General features: G+C 49.6%; 1 protein-coding gene across 3 annotated transcripts in view; it reads right to left on the minus strand.

The window, feature by feature from the left end:
• Positions 1-5,487, minus strand: part of SDHB (succinate dehydrogenase complex iron sulfur subunit B) — a 39,772-nt gene extending 34,285 nt beyond the window's left edge. For all 3 annotated transcript variants that reach the window (XM_086324949.1, XM_086324969.1, XM_086324955.1), the window contains exon 1: positions 5,306-5,487. In XM_086324949.1, coding sequence (XP_086181075.1) covers positions 5,306-5,392 — 87 coding nt within the window. In that variant the 5' untranslated portion in view covers positions 5,393-5,487. The remainder of the gene's footprint in view (positions 1-5,305) is intronic.
• Positions 5,488-18,640: the final 13,153 nt, after the last annotated feature.

Genomic DNA, 18,640 nt, shown 5'->3' on the forward strand with positions numbered 1-18,640 from the left:
CGGTATGGGACCTGCTTGGCTTGGTATGGGAGGTGGTGGCAAAGACATAGGTTCCGTATTTCCTGCTCTGTACTCTGGAGCTCTTTGGACTGTTTGGTATTCAGAGGTTACAAATGGATTAACTGGGAAGGTGTCCTGTGAATTCCTAGGGGCATATGGCCTGATAGGAGAAATTTCCCTTAGGCTCCTTGGAGCAGATGGCCTGATAGGGGAAGTTTCTCTTAGGCTTTTTGGGGCGTCTTTGTTTAAGAGATGCCAATCTTCATCGGAGTGATATTTAGCTGTTATCTCATCTAAATTCTCTTTTCCTTTTGGGGAAGACTGATCTCCTTTCTCATCCCTGTCTTTAAGTTGTTCCTGAGTAGTCATGGCTGCTAACATTTTTCTTAGTTGCCGATAGTCAGGCGGGTCTTCGTTTTTCTCATTTTCCTCAGGTTTAACTACAGTTTCAGCCTCATTTTCCTCTTTAACGGTTACTCTTTTAGATTCAGGGGCAGGTTTAGCTACAGCATTTTCTTCACTATCCCTTTTAAGATGTACTTTTTCTGAATCCGGGGCAGGGTCTAAGACATCTCTAATGATATTCCATAAGGAAAAGGTGTCATTAGGCACCTTTTCTGAGCCATGTTCGGCATGGTAAGTTTTTAGCTGTTTTCCTACTTTCTCCCAGACATCTAAGTTAACAGAGCCTTCATCTGGAAACCAGGGACAATGCTCTTGTACAAAGGAAAAAAATGATTGAATGGTAGATTTTTTAACTTTGATTCCTCTTTTATTTAATAACTGTAAAATTACTCCTATAAAGAGCTGTCTTTCATTTGATTCAGTGTTACCCATGTCAGAAAATTAAATATAATAGAAGATAAAGCTTTTAGCTTTTTAAAAGATCAGGCTCTTCTTTGGCCTTTTAACTTCAGAAAACCGTTTTCTTTCTCTAAGTCTAACTCTTTAACACTTTCAACACTTCCCACTCCTCTCGCCCTGTCTATCCTACAGGGGGGTCCGCGGCACCCTTGAGTGGGGTCCTAGCCGTCCCGAACACTGGAAGAACAATAGGGCTGGTGACCCAGATTGTTCCGGGGGAGGAACAGTAGGCTGGTGACCCAAACTGTTCCAAGGGAGGAGCAGTAGGGCTGGTCACCCAAACTGCTCCGTGGGGGAACAAGAGGGCTGGTCACCCAGTTGTTCCGAGAACGGGGAGCAATAGGGCTGATGGCTCTGATTGCTTTGGGGAGCTTACCTTCGAAAGTCCCTGTTTCGGGCGCCACCTGCCGGGGACCAGCCCCGGCTGAACCAGGGTATTCGAAGGAGAGACGGCGTAGGCGAAGATCAGGAAACAATTGCTTAATTAAACGTTAATTAAGGATATAAAGAGTAATAGAATGAGGATAGCTCAGTAAAATTCAGTGAAGAAAAGAGGCTGAAATAAGGATAGCTCAGTAGGAAAATTCACTGAAGAAAAGAGACTGAATAAAATTCCAAAGCAGGGAATTAATGTCACCTACGAAGGCCGCAGGCGTCCTCCCGTTCTCCCGAAGGAGAGGAGACACTAAGGCCTCCCCGGTCGGATCTTAGAAGCCCAGGCAAAATTAGTAGGCTTGACAAGCTTCCCTGCCTCAGAGGAAAAATTTAGCTAGAAGGTGAAAGAAAGAACGACATGGGGACACCAAATTCCGGTGAACAAAAAGGAGGTACTTTATTTTCCAAAGCAGTTTTATACCTTAAGTTGTGCATAGAGGATAATGGGGGAAGGGGTAGAGGCATGCAAAGACAGCAGTTCCTGATCCTTATCGAAGTCAGGCTTTCAAACTTATCATATGCAAAAGTTTAGGTGATTTACATCATCTTCTGGCCAGGAAGCCTGTTAACATTTTAAGAAACTTATTTTTCTCTAAAGGTGATTATTTTAAAGTCAGGCGCCAGCCTCCAAAAAGCATTGGAGAAAGTTGCATTCCTATAGGGCAAAGGTGAGGTGGGCTCAATCAAGAAAAGAATTAACTCAAGGGTCCAAGATTATAAACATTGAGGCGACTGCTTACATTTCTATACACCCATTATATCAATCAATACACCGCCAAGGACACAGTAGGTAAGGGATATGGAGACTTAGCAGCAAACATTGGCCCAACAAGTGAAAAACCCTTCACCAATACAATTTCTAATCAATCTTTTAACTACTCAAAGGAATCTGTGTTTAGACAGTTTAGAACATCTCCTGCCTCTCACAGTTGGGAGGCTCTGAACAATCACATGTTGCCGGAAAAAACCTATTCAGGCAGGCTAGAGGACTTCCAAAGGAGTTTGTAGGTTGAAACACTGTCACACCCAAGAATTATTAACTGGAGCTGTAAGCTAACTCTTTTTGCAGAGAGAGGTAGTGGGGGACAGCCCCCCGTAAAGTCAGAGGTGTAGGTGACAGCACAAAGCAGAAAGTAGGCAGACTCTGGTTTTGGGGGTAGATTGCTCGAGAATTTCCAGGGAGACTCCTGAGGCTTGATCCCGCCTTTGCGTATGCCGAGCCTCCTTCCTCATGACCTTTGTCATGGGCGGAGTTCCTCACGCTGGCTACCGGCAGTGATAGAATTCCAGTTGAGCTATTCCAGATCCTGAAAAGTGCTGCACTCAATATGCAATATGCACTCAATATGCAATATGCCGGCTCCCGGCAGGTGGGCAAATATTTGAGGGTTTTTTTGGTAGCCTACCTAGCAATTCATACTCCAAACCCAAGAGTGGCGGGGGGGGGGGGGGGGAGGGGTCCTTCAAAAGCATTTCTACCTCAATCTACAAAACTAAAGACTGTTCAAGGCTGAGCGCACCTTTGTAGGACATCTTAGATGAGATCCACAGTTTATAATTTAAGGGGAGAAGCGAGATCAAACAACTGGACTGAAAAGGAACTGAGGATAAGAAGGGTGAATTCTCCATTATGTCGAAGGCAGCCTGTTCTCTGGGAAAGCTGCCTTAAGGGGCAGGTTTGGAGCTAGATGGAGACAGGTTTGACCCTGATGCTGGGAAAGATTGAGGGCAGGAGGAGAAGGGCCAACAGAGGATGAGATGGCTGGATGGCATAACCGACTCGATGCACGTGGGTTTGGGTGGACTCTGGGAGTTGGTGATGGACAGGGAGGCCTGGCGTGCTGCAGTTCATGGGGTCGCAAAGACTGGGACACGACTGAGCGACTGAACTGAACTGAGAGGCAGGTTTGCAGGTGGGACAGAAAGGTGAGAGACGGAGAGGAGGAAGGCAGGGAGGCCGCACGAGCCTGGGGAGAACAGAAGGCCAGGCTTACTTCTGAAACATGTGCATGGCACTGCTGCCAAGCTCTACCGCTTGAGAGCTGAGCGTGCTTTGGCAAATTACATAACCTTTCTGATTTTAGTTCCTCTTTTGTAAGAAGGCGGGGGTATTAACATCTACCTTAGAGGATTCAGTGGAGGGCCAAGCTCCTAGAATTGTTCAGAAAATAATTTCTGCTTTTCAATACTGGCAACCGTATCAGTTCCTGTATTATTCTGATTGGCAGACAGATATCCTAACCCTGCCAGTGCTGGGAGCAAAGATACACACAAGTGAAAGCAGGTGCTAACTGCCCTCAAGGAATACAGTCTAGACAAGAGAATGAAGCAACATCACAAGCGACAACGCAGTAAATACAGGCAGAGCTGTGGTTCGCTGGTGCAAACTAAAGCGGAAAAGGAGCTCAGAAGAGAAATCCACCATGTTCTAGGCTCCTAGAATCTCAATATGCCCCAAGGTAATACACCACGCTCATTACTGTTCAGGCCACTTTTGAGGTTATGAATGCACATTCCTAGAAAACGTGAGTGTGGAGGTGTAATCTTCTGTTTTCTCTGCCCTCAGGGCCCTAGGATGGCCTCACAGGGGATTACAACACTGACCTCTGAAACCAGCCCTCTCTATAATTCATTCTTTGAAGAGGGACCTGAGCTTTAGAACTCACTCTCATTGGTGGGGCTGTCACAACTTGATTGCTTGCTCAGCAACTATAAAAGGAACTGGTAAACAAGGTCGTCAATCACCAATTTAATGCTCAGAGGGCACCGGCTTGAGGCTCTGGTAGGCAGGCTTCACTCCCATCCCTGCTTTTCAGAATGACTGTAAAGTGACTTGTCCAGGTTCACGGACAGCATATTTGAAAGAATCAGCATTAGAAGACGGGCCATAGGCACTGTGCCGTAAAACCACAGCAATTACTTAATACCAGATGTATTTTCACATGACTGCAAGAAGAGAGACGAATATATTTTGTACACCTATCACATGGAGTTTTTCACACATTATGTTCAAAACAGTGAGTTTAGGTCCTAGATCAACTGGTTCTTGGCTATGATATTTTGAGCAAGTGAAAAAAAAACCTTTTCGTGGGGGGTGGGGCTCAGTTTTCAAAGGGAGAAGAAAATGGCAACCCACTCCAGAGTTCCTGCCTGGAGAATCCCAGGGACAGAGGAGCCTGGTGGGCTGCTGTCTATGCGGTCGCACAGGGTCGGACACGACTGAAGCGACTTAGCAGCAGCAGCAGTTTTCAAATCTCTAAAATGAGGTTAGAATTCCTGCTCACCCACATCACGGGATTTTTTTTCCCAGAGGAAAAAGATTTGAAAGGGATTTGTAAAACCCTAGTCTTTGATATACACAGACTGCAATGGCAGTTTCCCTTCCCCTTCTCCATGTTCCCATTTTCCTGACAATATAAGGGACGTGGAGAAAAACTATCAACGCGCCCTGAACGATATAAATAAGAGCGGCGCCAACCTCCGGATCCGATCCGGGTCCAAACTGTGAGGTCGGTTCTACGACACTGGGGAGACCACGGTGTTTTGGGGGCTAAGTGGATGCCCCCGCTTCTCCCTTCTCCTGTGCTTTCCGTCTGGCCCGAGTTCCCAGCCGTGCGCCTGCAGGGGCGCCTCCCAGGCCCTGCCCTTCACGCCCCGGCGGGTCTGTCCGTCCCAGGCGTGACAGTTTGCGGGCGGAACAGGGACCTGGCGTCCAAACGCTAGTACTCGCGCTCCGCTTCCACCAGTCAGTCGTCACCCGCTCGCCATGTGACCTTGGGCGGTCCAAGCGCCCTCCCTTCCCTTTTTTCCCCGTGTCTAAAAGTCCCCCTCCGCCCTGACCACCTCGCAGGTGGCAGAGAGGAGCAGTAACGATCCGGCCTCAGGACCCCGGGCGGCGGGAGCGGGTCGCACTCCTCTCCGGGACCCGCCCCGCCGCCCCTCACGTGCAGGCCGTCTCCGCGACCTTCACGCCAGCCCTCGCCCCGCGCCCCGCGCCGCGGCTCACCTGCAGGCGGGCCCCGCCGAGGGCGGCGGCCGGGAACCGGCGCCTCAAGGAGAGCGCGACCACTGCCGCCATCTTGGCGCCTGACATCGAGCCCCACCCCTCGAGCCCGAGGTCGCGCTTCGCCGGCGTCCCGCCGAGCACCGCGGCGCCACGCCAGGGCCCCTAGAGGCCCCGCTAGCGGCGCAGGCGCCGCCGAGTGGGCGGGGCTTCCGGTCCCCAAGGGGGCGGAGGGAAGGCGGGGGAACCAACGTGAGCGTGCGCAGTGCAGGGGCCGGGGCAGGCCCACTCGGCTTCCCAGGGTGGAAGGTGACCTTCCCAGAGGAAGGGGGCGGGGTTTGAGGGTGGGCCGAAGGAGGGGGCGGGGCTAAGTGCGCGAGGGGGCGGGGCCGTCCGATCCAAGTCCTGTCCCGGTTTTTACCCCTTTTTTCTGTTCAGTTCAGTTCGGTCATTCAGTCGTGTCCAACTCTTTGCGACCCCACGGACTGCAGCACGCCAGGCCTCCCTGTCCATCACCAACTGAAATTTACTCAAATTCATGTCCATCGAGTCGGTGATGCCATCCAACCATCTCATCCTCTGTTGTCCCCTTCTTCTCCCGCTTTCAATCTTTCCCAGCATCAGGGTCTTTTCAAATGAGTCAGTTCTTCGCATCAGGTGGCCAAAGTATTGGAATTTCAGCTTCAGCATCAGTCCTTCCAATGAATATTCAGGACTGATTTCCTTTAGGATGGACTGGTGGGATCTTGCAGCCCAAGGGACTCTCAAGAATCTTCTCCAGCACTGCGGTTCTTTTTTCCGTAAAATTTACCAATCATATCACTCAGTCTCAGAGTCATTTCTGTGAGACACAATGCAGTTTGCCTGAGACTTTACAGGTTTCAGCACTCCTGGGTTCCGAGAAACTCCTCGTTCCTGCTAAGTCACTCAGTCGTGTCTGACTCTTTGCGACCCTGTGGACTGTAGCCCCCCAGGCTCCTCTGTCCATGGGGTTCTCCAGGCAAGAACACTGGAGTGGGTGCCATTTCCTCCTCCAGGGGGCAGTCCCAGGCAAATCAGAAGAGCTGATGAATGAACCAAGGGGACTTAAAAGACGGCGGGCAAAGGTGTAATTTATTCACTCATTATTCATTTTTTCGTCGTTTGTTTAAAAATATGTATGGAGCGCCTACTATGTGCCAGGCGCTAGGATGCTACAATGCGTGAGCAAGCCAGGTAAGGTTGTGCCCTCACTGAATTCACTCTCAAACCTGCAAGTAACTGGACAATTGCAACACAGTCAGCTCTGCTCTGTGAAAGTGGGCCAAGAGGGAAACTGGCTCTCCACGGTTTAGACATCTAGTGTCAGCAACCATTTTTTGAACACCTGCTCTGTACCATACACTGTGATCCGTCATCTTAATCTATTTTTGTTTTAGCCTTTTTACTGGCGTGTAGATGCTTCAGACGTTGTTAGTCTCTGCTGTGCAGCAGCGTGAATCAGCTGTACGTATATGTGCGCTCACTGTTTCAGATCTCCTTCCTGTCTAGGTCCCCACAGAGCACTGAGCAGAGTTCCCTGTGCTGTACAATAGGCTGTGCGAGTGTGTTCTAAGTTCCATTCCAGTCGCCTCAGCTGCCTTTCCAGACCCCTGTCCCACTTCAGACCTGGGACCTGGGACCCTTTGCTGCAGTGTTTGCGTGGAGACAAATAGCTTCTGGAACAATAGAATACAAGGAATTCTCCGGGCAAGAATACTGGAGTGGATTGCTGTTTCCTCCTCCAGGGGATCTTCCTGACTCAGGGATCCGGAGCTGGGTCTCCTGCCTTGTAGGCAGATTGTTTACCAGCTGAGCTACCAGGGAAGCCCCAAAGAGACTATAAGGGACTAAATATAACTGCATGCATGCTGCAGTTGGAGCAAATTATGGACAACATGATACAAAAAGACCAAAAACCCAACTGCCACTCCTGAGGAGCAAAATCAGGGTATTGGGAGCAAAAGCAGGGTTCCAGGCATGCCCCCTGCACACAACACAGCCAAAAGGGTGGGCAAAGCGCCTAAGCCCCCCCTCCAGGCTGACCCCGGGTCACACCCCACCCTCTCCACAGGTAAGGAAGCAGCTCAGCAACCCCCACCCTCCTAACCTTCCCCCCCCCCACCAGGAGTGATCAAGGGTCACTTGATCTCACTCTGCCTGCTACCGCAGGATCCTCAGTAAAGCCTTGCCTGAATTTCTTGTCTGGCCTCTTGTCAATTTCTGTTGATTACGGAGCTGAGAACCCTGGTTGGTACCGACTCTGGTGGCTTGATTACCTTGGCCAGGTGTGGCCCGTGTCCTCCAAGTCACTTGGTCTCGTCAGTCACCTCTGGCAGTCTATGTGTGTAGCTAACTTTACAGGTACCTGTGTTTCCCAGAATAATGTCCTTCCTTCTCTGCCTACTTGTTTTTTGACACATGAAAGCCACCTTTTTAAAACACGGGCTTCCCTTGTGGCTCAACTGGTAAAGAATCTGCCTGCAATGCGGGAGACCTGGGCTCGATCCCTTGGAGAAGGGAAAGGCTACCCACTCCAGTATTCTGGCCTGGAGAATTCCATGGACTGTAGAGTGCATGGGGTAGCAAAGAGTCAGACACGACTGAACAACTTTCACATTTCACTTTTTAAAACCCTGAGGGAGTTCCCTGGTGGCCTAGAGCCAGGATTTGGCACTTTCACCACAGAGGCTGGGGTTCAGCCCCTGGTCAGGGAACTGAGATCCTGCAAGCTGCATGGTGCTGCCAAAAGAAAAAAAAAAATCGAAGTTATAATTTATTATATAAGTTTCGGGTGTATGACATAGTGATTCACAAAATCTAAAGGCTATGTGTCATTTGTAGTGATTACAAAACACTGGGTGTATTCCCTCTGTTGTGCTCACATCCTTGTATCTTATTTTTTTTACTTTGTAGTTTGTACCCCTTAATCCCCTACCCTTGTGAAAGGCACCATTTTATAGTCTTTGGCTTCCACGTTCACATAATTTAAATGCTACTGGAGAAATTAAGATGGTCAAATGAATTGGTGGATGAGGCTTAGTTTGTGGAGTCCTGGGCTTCCCGGGCGGTGCTGGTGGTAAAGAACTCGCCTGCCAATACAGGAGATGTAAGAGACCTGGGTTCAATCCCTGGGTCAGGAAGATCCCCTGGAGGAGGGCGCGGCAATCCATTCCACTATTCTTGCCTGGAGAATCCCATGGACAGAGGAGCCTGGCAGGCTGTGGTCCAGAGGGTTGCAAAAAGTCGGATACAAGTGAAGCCACTTGGCAGAGCAGCTCAGGCTGGAACTACCACACGGCCTCATTAGAGGCGGCGTGTAGCGGGGCCACAAGGAATAACCAGGACTGGCCTAACCTTGACTCTTCCAGCGGAGGCCGCGTGACCCTGGACTAGTCTTCCCACCCCATCCCTGGCCTCCCTTGCCTGTATCATCAGCGTGTTGGGCAAGCTGATTTAGGATTCTGTGAGTCACATGGCTGCCTCGAGGGCTGCTTTGAGGGGCTGGCCTCAGGGTAGCAGGTCACAGGGCTGAGGTCACTTGGCTTTTCACTGGGGCTGATCCAGCATTGAAATAGAGCTCCTCCATGTCTGCCCCAAGGGGCTGCGCAAATTGGATGACATCGTGGAAACATTGTCACTTTCCCGTGAAGTCCTCCAGGCGGCCTTACCTTCTGAGATGAAGGAAGAGTTACCTCTGCCTCCTAGGGATATGTTTCCAGGGAACTGACCCCATAGGCATTTGTAGGTTCTCTCATCTCGAATGCAGATGCTACGCCTAGGTCAGTGACTACCCTTTGACTTTGCCCGGGTCACCTTGGACAGAGCAGTCTGAGGCCGGCGGCCGTGAGACCTTGATTTATGGAGGGGCTCTTGGTGCCAGTGGGCACACGTGCCCTGCAGTCACGTCATTCCTGGGCTTCACAGGGATTTGGGGAGCTCAAATTTATGGAGCAATAAATTCCTGGGCAGCTGTACCTCCGCCCTGAACTTTGGGATTCCAGGAAGGCACAGCCGCAGGAGAGGTTTTCATGGCCTGCTCCTGACGTATCTTCCCAAGGTGTCTTTGTGATAAGACCCAGAGTTTCTTGGCCTGTTTCCACTTGTCTAGCTAGTGAAGTGTTGCTTTTTGCCAGTCAGCTAGATGCTTTATGCTTATTCTGAATCTTCTCACTCACAAATATGTTTACATGAGCAGTCTCCCTTACTCCTCGTAACAACCCTTTGGGGTTGGCATGACTAACTCCATTTTACAGACTTTAGTCTTTGGATAATGAAAAAGCTTGAGCAATCCTGGGTGTGAATCTTGCTTTAGGACCTCTTTCTTCTCCAAGAGTTGGAAATTAAAAATTTAAACCAAGAAGCCTAGAATCAATTGTCATTTGTATACTCAACTGTATTTTGAGTGTCCTGTGATTTAGGACAGACAACCTGACTGCCCACCCCGCCAGGCAGAGGCTAAGGAAGGTTGGATTTAGCGGGGAAAAGCCTGATGATTTTATCGCCTGGGAGATCTATCTGCCTCAGAGAGAAACTCACTTCATCCCAATAGACCCCTGTGGTGGGACTCAGGGGCCTTCTCATCCAAAATTCAGGGTTTTCTTTATCTTTGACCAATCAGCGTTTGTCTTCCGTCTGTCTGGCGGACCCTTTCCCATTTCTAGCCATCTTCCAAACATCTCCACCTGGGGTCCAGTGGCCTCCAAGACTGTCCTCTCCTGCCTCATCCATCCCTGTGATAAAACCAGCTCTGTCCCTTCCTTGCCCCTCACCTCCATGCCTTCGCTCACCTCTATGCTGGGATCAGATAGATCTTTCTTCCTTTTCCACGTGGCCAATTTAATGTTCAGCTTCAACTGTCTCCTTTCTAGGAAATCATCTCTTGACCACCCCCGTCAAAACATCCCTTGCATCTGCCATCCAGGCACATCACTCCTGGTTTCACAATTACCCACTTACATGTCTGTCTCCCCAAACTGTGGGCATCCTGAGGGCCTGGACCATTCACTTTATTTTCTTTGTAGGACTGCTTTTTATCTGCAAGTTTGTTTTTGATTCTTTTGAATATATTTACCATCTCAGCTTCTCATGCCAGGGGTCAGGAACCACGTCTTTCTTGTTCACTGTGATGTCCCCAGAGTCCGGCACAGTGGCTGGTACCCACATGGTGGCCAGTGAGCATTCAGTGAATGAACACATTTGTCTTTGTTTCTGAAGTGCCTGGCTTGGGGCCTAGCACACAGTAGATATGCAGTCAGTATTGGCTGAATGAAGGAGTAAATAAAAACTTAGGATGAGCTGTCCCTGCTCTTCATAGAAGGTGCAAAGGGAGGCTGGGGTTGAGGTGGGTGGCTGGGGGAGGAAGGAGCCCCCTGGAGACCCAGGCAGATTTCATCTCTGAGCCAGGACTCAGGCAAAGTGAGTGCATGGCATTTAAGGTGGTAAGAAAAAACAAAACCAAAACAACTCAGTCATTATGATATATTTTAATGCACTATTAAAAATGCAAAAATGTCATGACTGAAACATCAACATTTTAAGTACAGACAGCATTCTTCAAGAAAAACCAGTGAACTGAGTCAGTCAAGGGAGCTGGGAGCAATTCACCCCGGTTCCTTTTTGCCCTGGTGAAGACCAGAGACCACTCTTTCTCGACTTATTTTCAGTAACTTCTCCATCGTGTCTTAGTCTTGCCGACCCCTGTTTGTTTCCTTGCGGTTAGCATCAGAGAACTTTTAGGAGGCATCAAGGCTGTTGGGTGCTTTTTCAGGGACCAGGGTGAAGGAAGGAGTGGGCCTGGGTGGGCAGGAACGGGGGCAGAAAGTGGTGGTGGTGATCACAGCCCAGGCCTTCAGCTGGTCCGGCTGTCTCGTCTACAGGGAGCCGTTGGGTGCCCGGGGCCAGCGGGACAGCCTTACAGAGAGGCTGGGGCTGAGACGGTAGGAGAGTGTTGCCTCCGTTCCCTTCAGCTGAGGAAGGGGTCCCTCCCCTGGAGCCCGGCCAGCAGGCCTGCCACCATTGAGACTTGCAAACCTCTGGGCTCCTCCAAATATACCCCAGCGCTATGCCTGGGCTCTTTTTCTTCCAGGAAGCAGCTTAATTTGTCACTGTGGGGCTCTGAGGAGAAGAAGAGGCAAAAATCGTCCCCCAGAAGTGGAATAGACATAGTAGGGAAAACCAAATGCTATCGGGGGCACTTCCCCAGCGATCCAGCGGCTCAGGACCTCCTTCCAATGCGGGGGGTGCGGTGCGATCTGTTGTTGGGGAACTAAGATCCCATGCGCCCGGAGCAACTAAGCCTGCGCGCCGCAGCTAAAGAGCCCGTGTGCCGCAACGGAGACAACGCAGACAAGTAGACAAATAAAAATTTAAAAATAAAATTAGAAAGGATTACGATTCACTGAAGGCTCAAATGATGGTTAACATTAAAAAAAAAAAAAAAAGAATGCTGTTGGCCACCTGGCCCCAATCTCCAGCCCCTGCCCCTGCCTGCCTGCGCTTACTCTCCAAGGAGCCCTTCCCCCTCCGCCAGCTCATTCAGGGGTCATCCTCACTGCGGCTCAGGATGCCAGGGACGGCGATGAGGGGGCTGCTGCTCCCGCCGCTGCTGACCGTCGCTGCCGCAGAGGACTTGGCTGCGTCCCAGGTCCTTTATAGAGCAGTTCAGGTGCGTTCTCTCTCTTTGATCATGATGTAGGAATTTTTGTCCTAAACAGTCGAGGCAGCTGAATCCCAGAGAGGGTCACCAACTCACCCTGACTCATACAGCTAGGAGGCGAGCATCTTCTGCTGGGAGCTGGGTGGGCTGTGGACTTGCCCCCACGGCCCTCGGGAGCCCAGCGGTTGCAGCCCTCTGATTGACCTGCAGAGGGCGCTCCTGTCACACAGACCAGCCCAGGGCTGCCCCCCGCCTCGCCCCCCACCCGCCCGGCCCCCACGCCCAGCCCCTTCCAGTCTGCCCTTAGAAAGGGCTCATCTCAGCCCTCTTCCCTTCAACCCTCATGGTGTAATTAGCCTTCTCAAAATATTCTCTCTGAGTGGGATGGTGACAATTATATGCTACAGACTTCTCCAGTTTCATGAGCAGACTCTATGGAACTCCCGGAGCAAAAGTCACGAGCCATCGCCACTCCAGATGGGGCTGTGTTTTGCACAGCTGAAGTCAGCTCAGCTGCTGGACTTAGCAAGTGGCCCGAGGGCTTCTGGGGACTGTCACGTTGCTGGGCCCTGCTGCACCACACGTGCGCGCGTGCACAGGCACACACAGGCGCGCGCACGCGCGCGCACACACACGCACAGGCACACAATGAGAGCTCCTTTACTCTGCTACCTCAGTCTCGCTCTCATCTGCCTGCCACATCACCTGCATACTCTCAAATTAGCCGTGAACTTGATCCTCTGGATGTGTGTGGGCGTGTGCTTTTTAAACATGGTATATGATAAAACTCCCTTTCCAGCTGAATCTGAATTTTGAACACCCCTTACATGGCACAGAGACAGCGCCAAGTAATTGAAACGCAAAAAAAGGGATAGTGGTGAATATGCGTGTGCTGTGGCTACATATTGGCTTGCTGAAAGCAAATCAAATCAGAAGAATGCAGAATGTTAAAAGCAAGTTGAGCGAATTCCTGGTAGTCCAGTGGTTAAGACTCTGCTCCAAATGCAGGGAGTATGGGTTTGATCCCTGGTGGTGGAACTGCCCACATGCTGTGCGATGTGGCCAGAAAAAAAAAAAAAAAGCAAGACAAGCAGGAAGGCAGCCGATGACATGGTTACATGTGAAGGCCTTTGGGAGATTCAGCTCCTGTTGTGTCGGACATCATTATGTGACCTTCAGCAGGTTACCTAACCTCTCTGTGCAGACGTTTCCTATTGTGCAAAATGGACGTAAGAATAATACTCTCCTCACAGGGAGGAGAGTAAATGAATTAGTACCAGTAAGGAGCCATCAGTCTTAAACTGGTGGTGGGAAGCCCAGCTTGTGGGGCAGAAAAATGTAAGCTGTGAATTATTAGGGGGAAGACATCACTAGTCAGGATGGGAAGATTTCAGCATAAACAAGATGCCAAGGGTTTTAGGCAGCTTTAAAAATATTTAAAAACACCTGTGTAGTTAAATTCTCAGTATGTAAGAGTTTCAAGCAGCATAGATAAAGTTTGAATCCCGTCTGCCACACTTCTTTCTCCCAGAAGTGATTACTCTCGTCAGTTTCATGGGATTTCTCCCATGTCTTTTTCTTTCATGTATATACATATCTCTGTTTCTACAGAAATCATGGCTTTGCTTGACTTTGAAAAAACATACCTATGTATTTATTTTTGCCTGGGCTCGGTCTTCGTTGCAGTGTATGCGCTCTCTCAGATGTGGCGAGCGGGGGCCACCGTCTACTCGCGGTGCGTGGGCTGCTCCTCGCGGTGGCTTCTTCTTTGTTCCTGTTTTTCTTTTGCAGAACACAGCCTCCAGGTCGTGTGGGCTTCAGTGGTTGCGGCGCCCAGGCTTGCCTGCCCCGCAGCACGTGGGACCTTAGTTCCAGACCAGGGATCGAACCTGTGTCCCCTGCTTTGGCAGGTGGATACTCAACTCCCGGACCACCAGGAAAGTCCCAGACTTTTTTTTTTTTAACACCAACATCAAGTGTTCTGTCTTGGAGCTCTTTCCTTGTCAGTATGCATAGTACTCATTTTAAGTGCTGCAAAATATGTAAATGTGGGGATGTACAATGGTTTGATCATTCCTCAGGAAGTTTCTTAATAGCAATGAAGATATATACGTTACTGTATTCTTCCTGGAATACAGAGTCGGTCTAGTGACCGCAGCTGCCCCACAGTTTCAGGGGGCTCCCATTGCTCAAAGCCTAGTATCTCCAGGATGACTTCAGTCTGTATCTCTGCCATGCTCTGTGATCACCGCTTCTTAAACCTCATCCCCTCCACCCTTGTGTTCCTGTCCAGCTTGGTGGCCTTCCCTTCCTTCTCTGCCCAGTCCTCCCGCCCTACATTCACTCATTCAGCTCAGATGAACTTCAGGGCTGCCCTCAGTCACTTCCCCAGCTGGAAATAACTGTGAGTGTGAGTATGTGTGTATGTGATTCCACAGCTTGTGTGCCTTCTTCATTCCTCCATCCAGCAAGTATTTATCAAGTGTCTATCATTTTGTCTCTTTGCTCTGCTGTCTTCCCTGACTCTCTCAGTTCCTTGAGGGATGAGATCATGTCTCAGACACAGGGTTTCCAGGGGGAACAGACATTCTGGTTTGCTCAGCATGGTTCCAACTTTCACCTGTTAAACTGGTAGGATTATTATATTGCTGTTCAGCCGCTACCTTGTGTCCGACTCTTTGCCACCCCGTGGACTGCAGCACGCCAGCCTCCTCTGTCCTCCACTGTCTCCTGGAATTTGCTCAAATCCATGTCCAGTGAGTTAGCGATGCTATCTAACCATCTCATCCTCTGCCACCCCCTTCTCCTTTTGCCTTCAACCTTTCCCAGCACCAGGGTCTTTTCCATCGAGTCCGCTCTTTGAATCAGGCAGCCAAAGTATTGGAGCTTCAGCTTCAGCCACAGATCTCCCAGTGAATACTCAGAATTGACTGGTTTGATCTCCTCTCAGTCCAAGGGATTCTCAAGAGTCTTCTCCAGCACCACAATTTGAAAGCCTCAGTTCTTCAGCACTTGGTATTCTTTATGGTCCAACTGTCATTCTGGTTTAGATGAAAAACTTTCTGATCTCTCTAGTTTTACACACGATAGATGCATACAGTCAATATCAACAAAGAAATGAATGAGTGGATGAATGAATATAATTTGTTTTTCGTGATTTTGAGGTGCCACTCGACTGAGCGGAAGACCTGAGGGCGCATTCTGCACCGTTCAGTCTCCCAGCTGTCATTGCGACCCCGTGGACTGCAGCACGCCAGGCCTCTCTGTCCTGCCCCATCTCCCAGAGTCTGCCCAAGTTCATGTCCATTGCATCGATGATGCCGTCCGACCATCTCATCCTCTGATGCCCTCTTCTCCTTCTGCCCTTGATCTTTCCCAGCATCAGGGGCTTTTCCAGTGAGTCAGCTGTTCCCATCAGATGATCAAAATATTAGAGTTTCAGCTTCAGCATCAGTCCTTCCATGAGTATTCAGGGTTGATTTCCCTTAAGACTGACTGGTTGGATCTCCTTGCAGTCCAAGGGACTCTCAGGAGTCATCTCCAGCACCACAGTTCAAAGGCATCAATTCTTCAGTGCTCTGCCTTCTTTATGGTCCAGCTCTCCCAACTGTGTGTGACCACCGGGAAGACAATGGCCTTGACTACATGGACCATGATACATTCTGTATTACATAGAGGTTATTTCACTCCGGACTCTGCTGTCTTTGAAGGGTTTTGTCATTGTTGAGTCACTCAGTCGTGTCCAACTCTTTGCGACCCCATGCACTGCAGCACGCCAGGCTTCCCTGTCCATCACCAACTCCCGGAGCTTGCTCAAACTCATGTCCACTGAGTCAGTGATACCATCTAGGAATCCTATTATCTGCAGACACTTGTTTGCAGGTGTTCTTGTTATAAGATTCTAATAGTTTCTCTAGTATGCTGAAAAATGACGGGTGCAAAGGCAATGTCTATTAATTAAAAGGATGGTGATGCTACTGAGTGAAGTAAGTCAGACAGAGGGTGAGAAATATTGTATGACATCCCTTATGTGGGATCCAAAAAGAAATGAGACAGATGAACTTACCTACTAAACAGAAGGAGACTCACAGGCTTAGAGAACGAACTTATGGTTGTCAGGGTGGGGGAAGGGATAGTTAGGGAGTTTGTGATGGTCATGTATACACTGCTATCTATAAAATGGATAACCAACAAGGACTGCTGTACAGCAGATGGAGCTCTGCTCAGTGGCACGTGGCAGCCTGGATGGGAGGGGAGTTTGGGGAGAAATGGATGCGTGCATATGTATGGCAGAATCCCTTCACTGTTTACTTGAAATCATCACAACATTGTTACTTGGCTCTACCCCAATACAAAATAAAAAAGTTTTTTTTTTTTTTTTAAAGCATGACTCATTGAACTTCAGTTAGAAAGTTGCTCCTAAGATATGATAGTCAAGAACAGCAGTTCAGCCTGTGGGCTCTGGAGTCAGACACCTGAGTGCATCAGGATTCGGCTGCTTCCTGCTGTGTAAACTGGAACAAGTCACTTCTTCGCTGAGCCTCAGTCTCCTTGTCTGTAAAGTGGGGATAATAACCTTGCTGCAGCACAAATAGAAATGAGGCTTTTATTTAAATGAGGACACAATGAACCGGCTGGGGAAGCAACACAAACAGGCCCGAGAGTCAGGCGATATTGGTTATTCTTCAGCTGCTGCTGGCAACAGGGGATCCAACCAGCCAGTCCTAGAGCAGAGCAGTCCTGAATGCTCATTGGAAGGACGGATACGGAAGCTGAAGCTCCAGTACTTTGGCCTCCTGATGTAAAGAGCCAACCCATTGGAAAAGACCCTGATGCTGGGAAAGATTGAAGGCAAGGGAGAAGGGGGCCTCAGAGGATGAGATGGTTGAATGGCTTCATCAACTTAATGAACATGAGTTTGAGCAGATTCCAGGAGATAGTGAAGGACAGGGAAGCCCGGTGCGCTGCAGCCGTGGGGTCACATGGAGTTGCACGTGATTGGATGACTGAACAACAGCGACTAACTAACACTCACTGCTGGGCTCGCCCTCCCAGAGCCAGTCACTCTGACCCCATCTGAACTGTGCTCTGCCCCTGACGTTCCTCTCTGCCTGCGCTCTCTTGTAGCAGGCTTCACTTCAGAAAGAAGACCACAGGCCGCTAACTGCAGAAAAGACCAACTCCAGTTACCAAGTTGCCTGATGCCAACCATGGCTGTTTTGAAATTTTGCAAAAGAAAAAAAAATGCAAGACCTTCATGGGGATATGAAACCAGGAAGTGGGGGCAGAGTCACTGAGGCGCGAGCCGGTTGTGTTTCCCTTTTGCCTGGAAAAGAATAAAGTTACTATTGTTCCTTCCTCCAAACTCCGTCTCTGTGTTTCTGTTTGGCGGCGGTGGACAGGGAACCAAGATTCTGGCATCAACCTCACAGCTTTGTTGTCAGAATTAGATGAGGTAGTGAGTGTGAACTGTTAGGCTGAACCATAGGAAACCATCTCTGTTTGACCCTCATCAGCTCTAAAATGGCACATCACACAGTTTAATATGGCAGGTGCCTGGCAGGCAATCAGCATTTGAGACGTGGTGGCTAATACTGCAAGCCTGGGACCTGGGACCCTTTGCTGTAAAGCTTGCACTGGGCACAGCTCTCTTCCAGTTATAAAATACAAAGAAACGGGATGGAACTAAAAATTGTGTGCATGTGCAGCCGGGGGAAATTCTGTACCAAAAGATACAACCCCCCAGAAAACCCAGCTGCCATTTCTGAAGAGCAAGGAACAGAAGCTGAGTGTTAGGAACCAAAGCAGGGTACTGAGCATGCCCCCAACCCAACGCCACGAAGGGGTGGGCAAGCCACCTAAGCCACGCCCCCGGCCCACCCCTCAGTTCAGTTCAGTCGCTCAGTCGTGTCCAACTCTGTGACCCCATGAATTGCAGCACGCCAGGCCTCCCTGTCCACCACCAACTCCCGGAGTTCGCTCAGACTCACGTCCATCGAGTCAGTGATGCCCTCCAGCCATCTCATCCTCTGTCGTCCCCTTCTCCTCCTGCCCCCAATCCCTCCCAACATCAGAGTCTTTTCCAATGAGTCAACTCTTCGCATGAGGTGGCCAAAGTATTGGAGTTTCAGCTGTAGCATCATTCCTTCCAAAGAAACCCCAGGGCTGATCTTCAGAATGGACTAGTTGGATCTCCTTGCAGTCCAAGGGACTCTCAAGAGTCTTCTCCAACACCACAGTTCAAAAGCATCAATTCTTTGGCGCTCAGCCTTCTTCACAGTCCAACTCTCACATCCATACATGACCACAGGAAAAACCATAGCCTTGACTAGATGGACCTTTGTTGGCAAAGTAATGTCTCTGCTTTTCAATATGCTATCTAGGTTGGTTATAACTTTCCTTCCAAGGAGTAAGCGTCTTTTAATTTCATGGATGCAGTCACCATCTGCAGTGATTTTGGAGCCCAGAAAAATAAAGTCTGACACTGTTTCCATTGTTTCCCCATCTATTTCCCATGAATTTATGGGACCAGATGCCATGATCTTCGTTTTCTGAATGTAGAGCTTTAAGCCAACTTTTTCACTCTCCTCTTTCACCTTCATCAAGAGGCTTTTTAGTTCCTCTTCACTTTCTGCCATAAGGGTGGTGTCATCTGCATATCT

The sequence above is a fragment of the Bos grunniens genome, chromosome 2 (assembly GCF_055505025.1).
Source record: "Bos grunniens cultivar Pamir isolate PY7600 chromosome 2, Bosgru_T2T1.0, whole genome shotgun sequence".
Classification (NCBI taxonomy): Eukaryota; Metazoa; Chordata; class Mammalia; order Artiodactyla; family Bovidae; genus Bos; species Bos grunniens.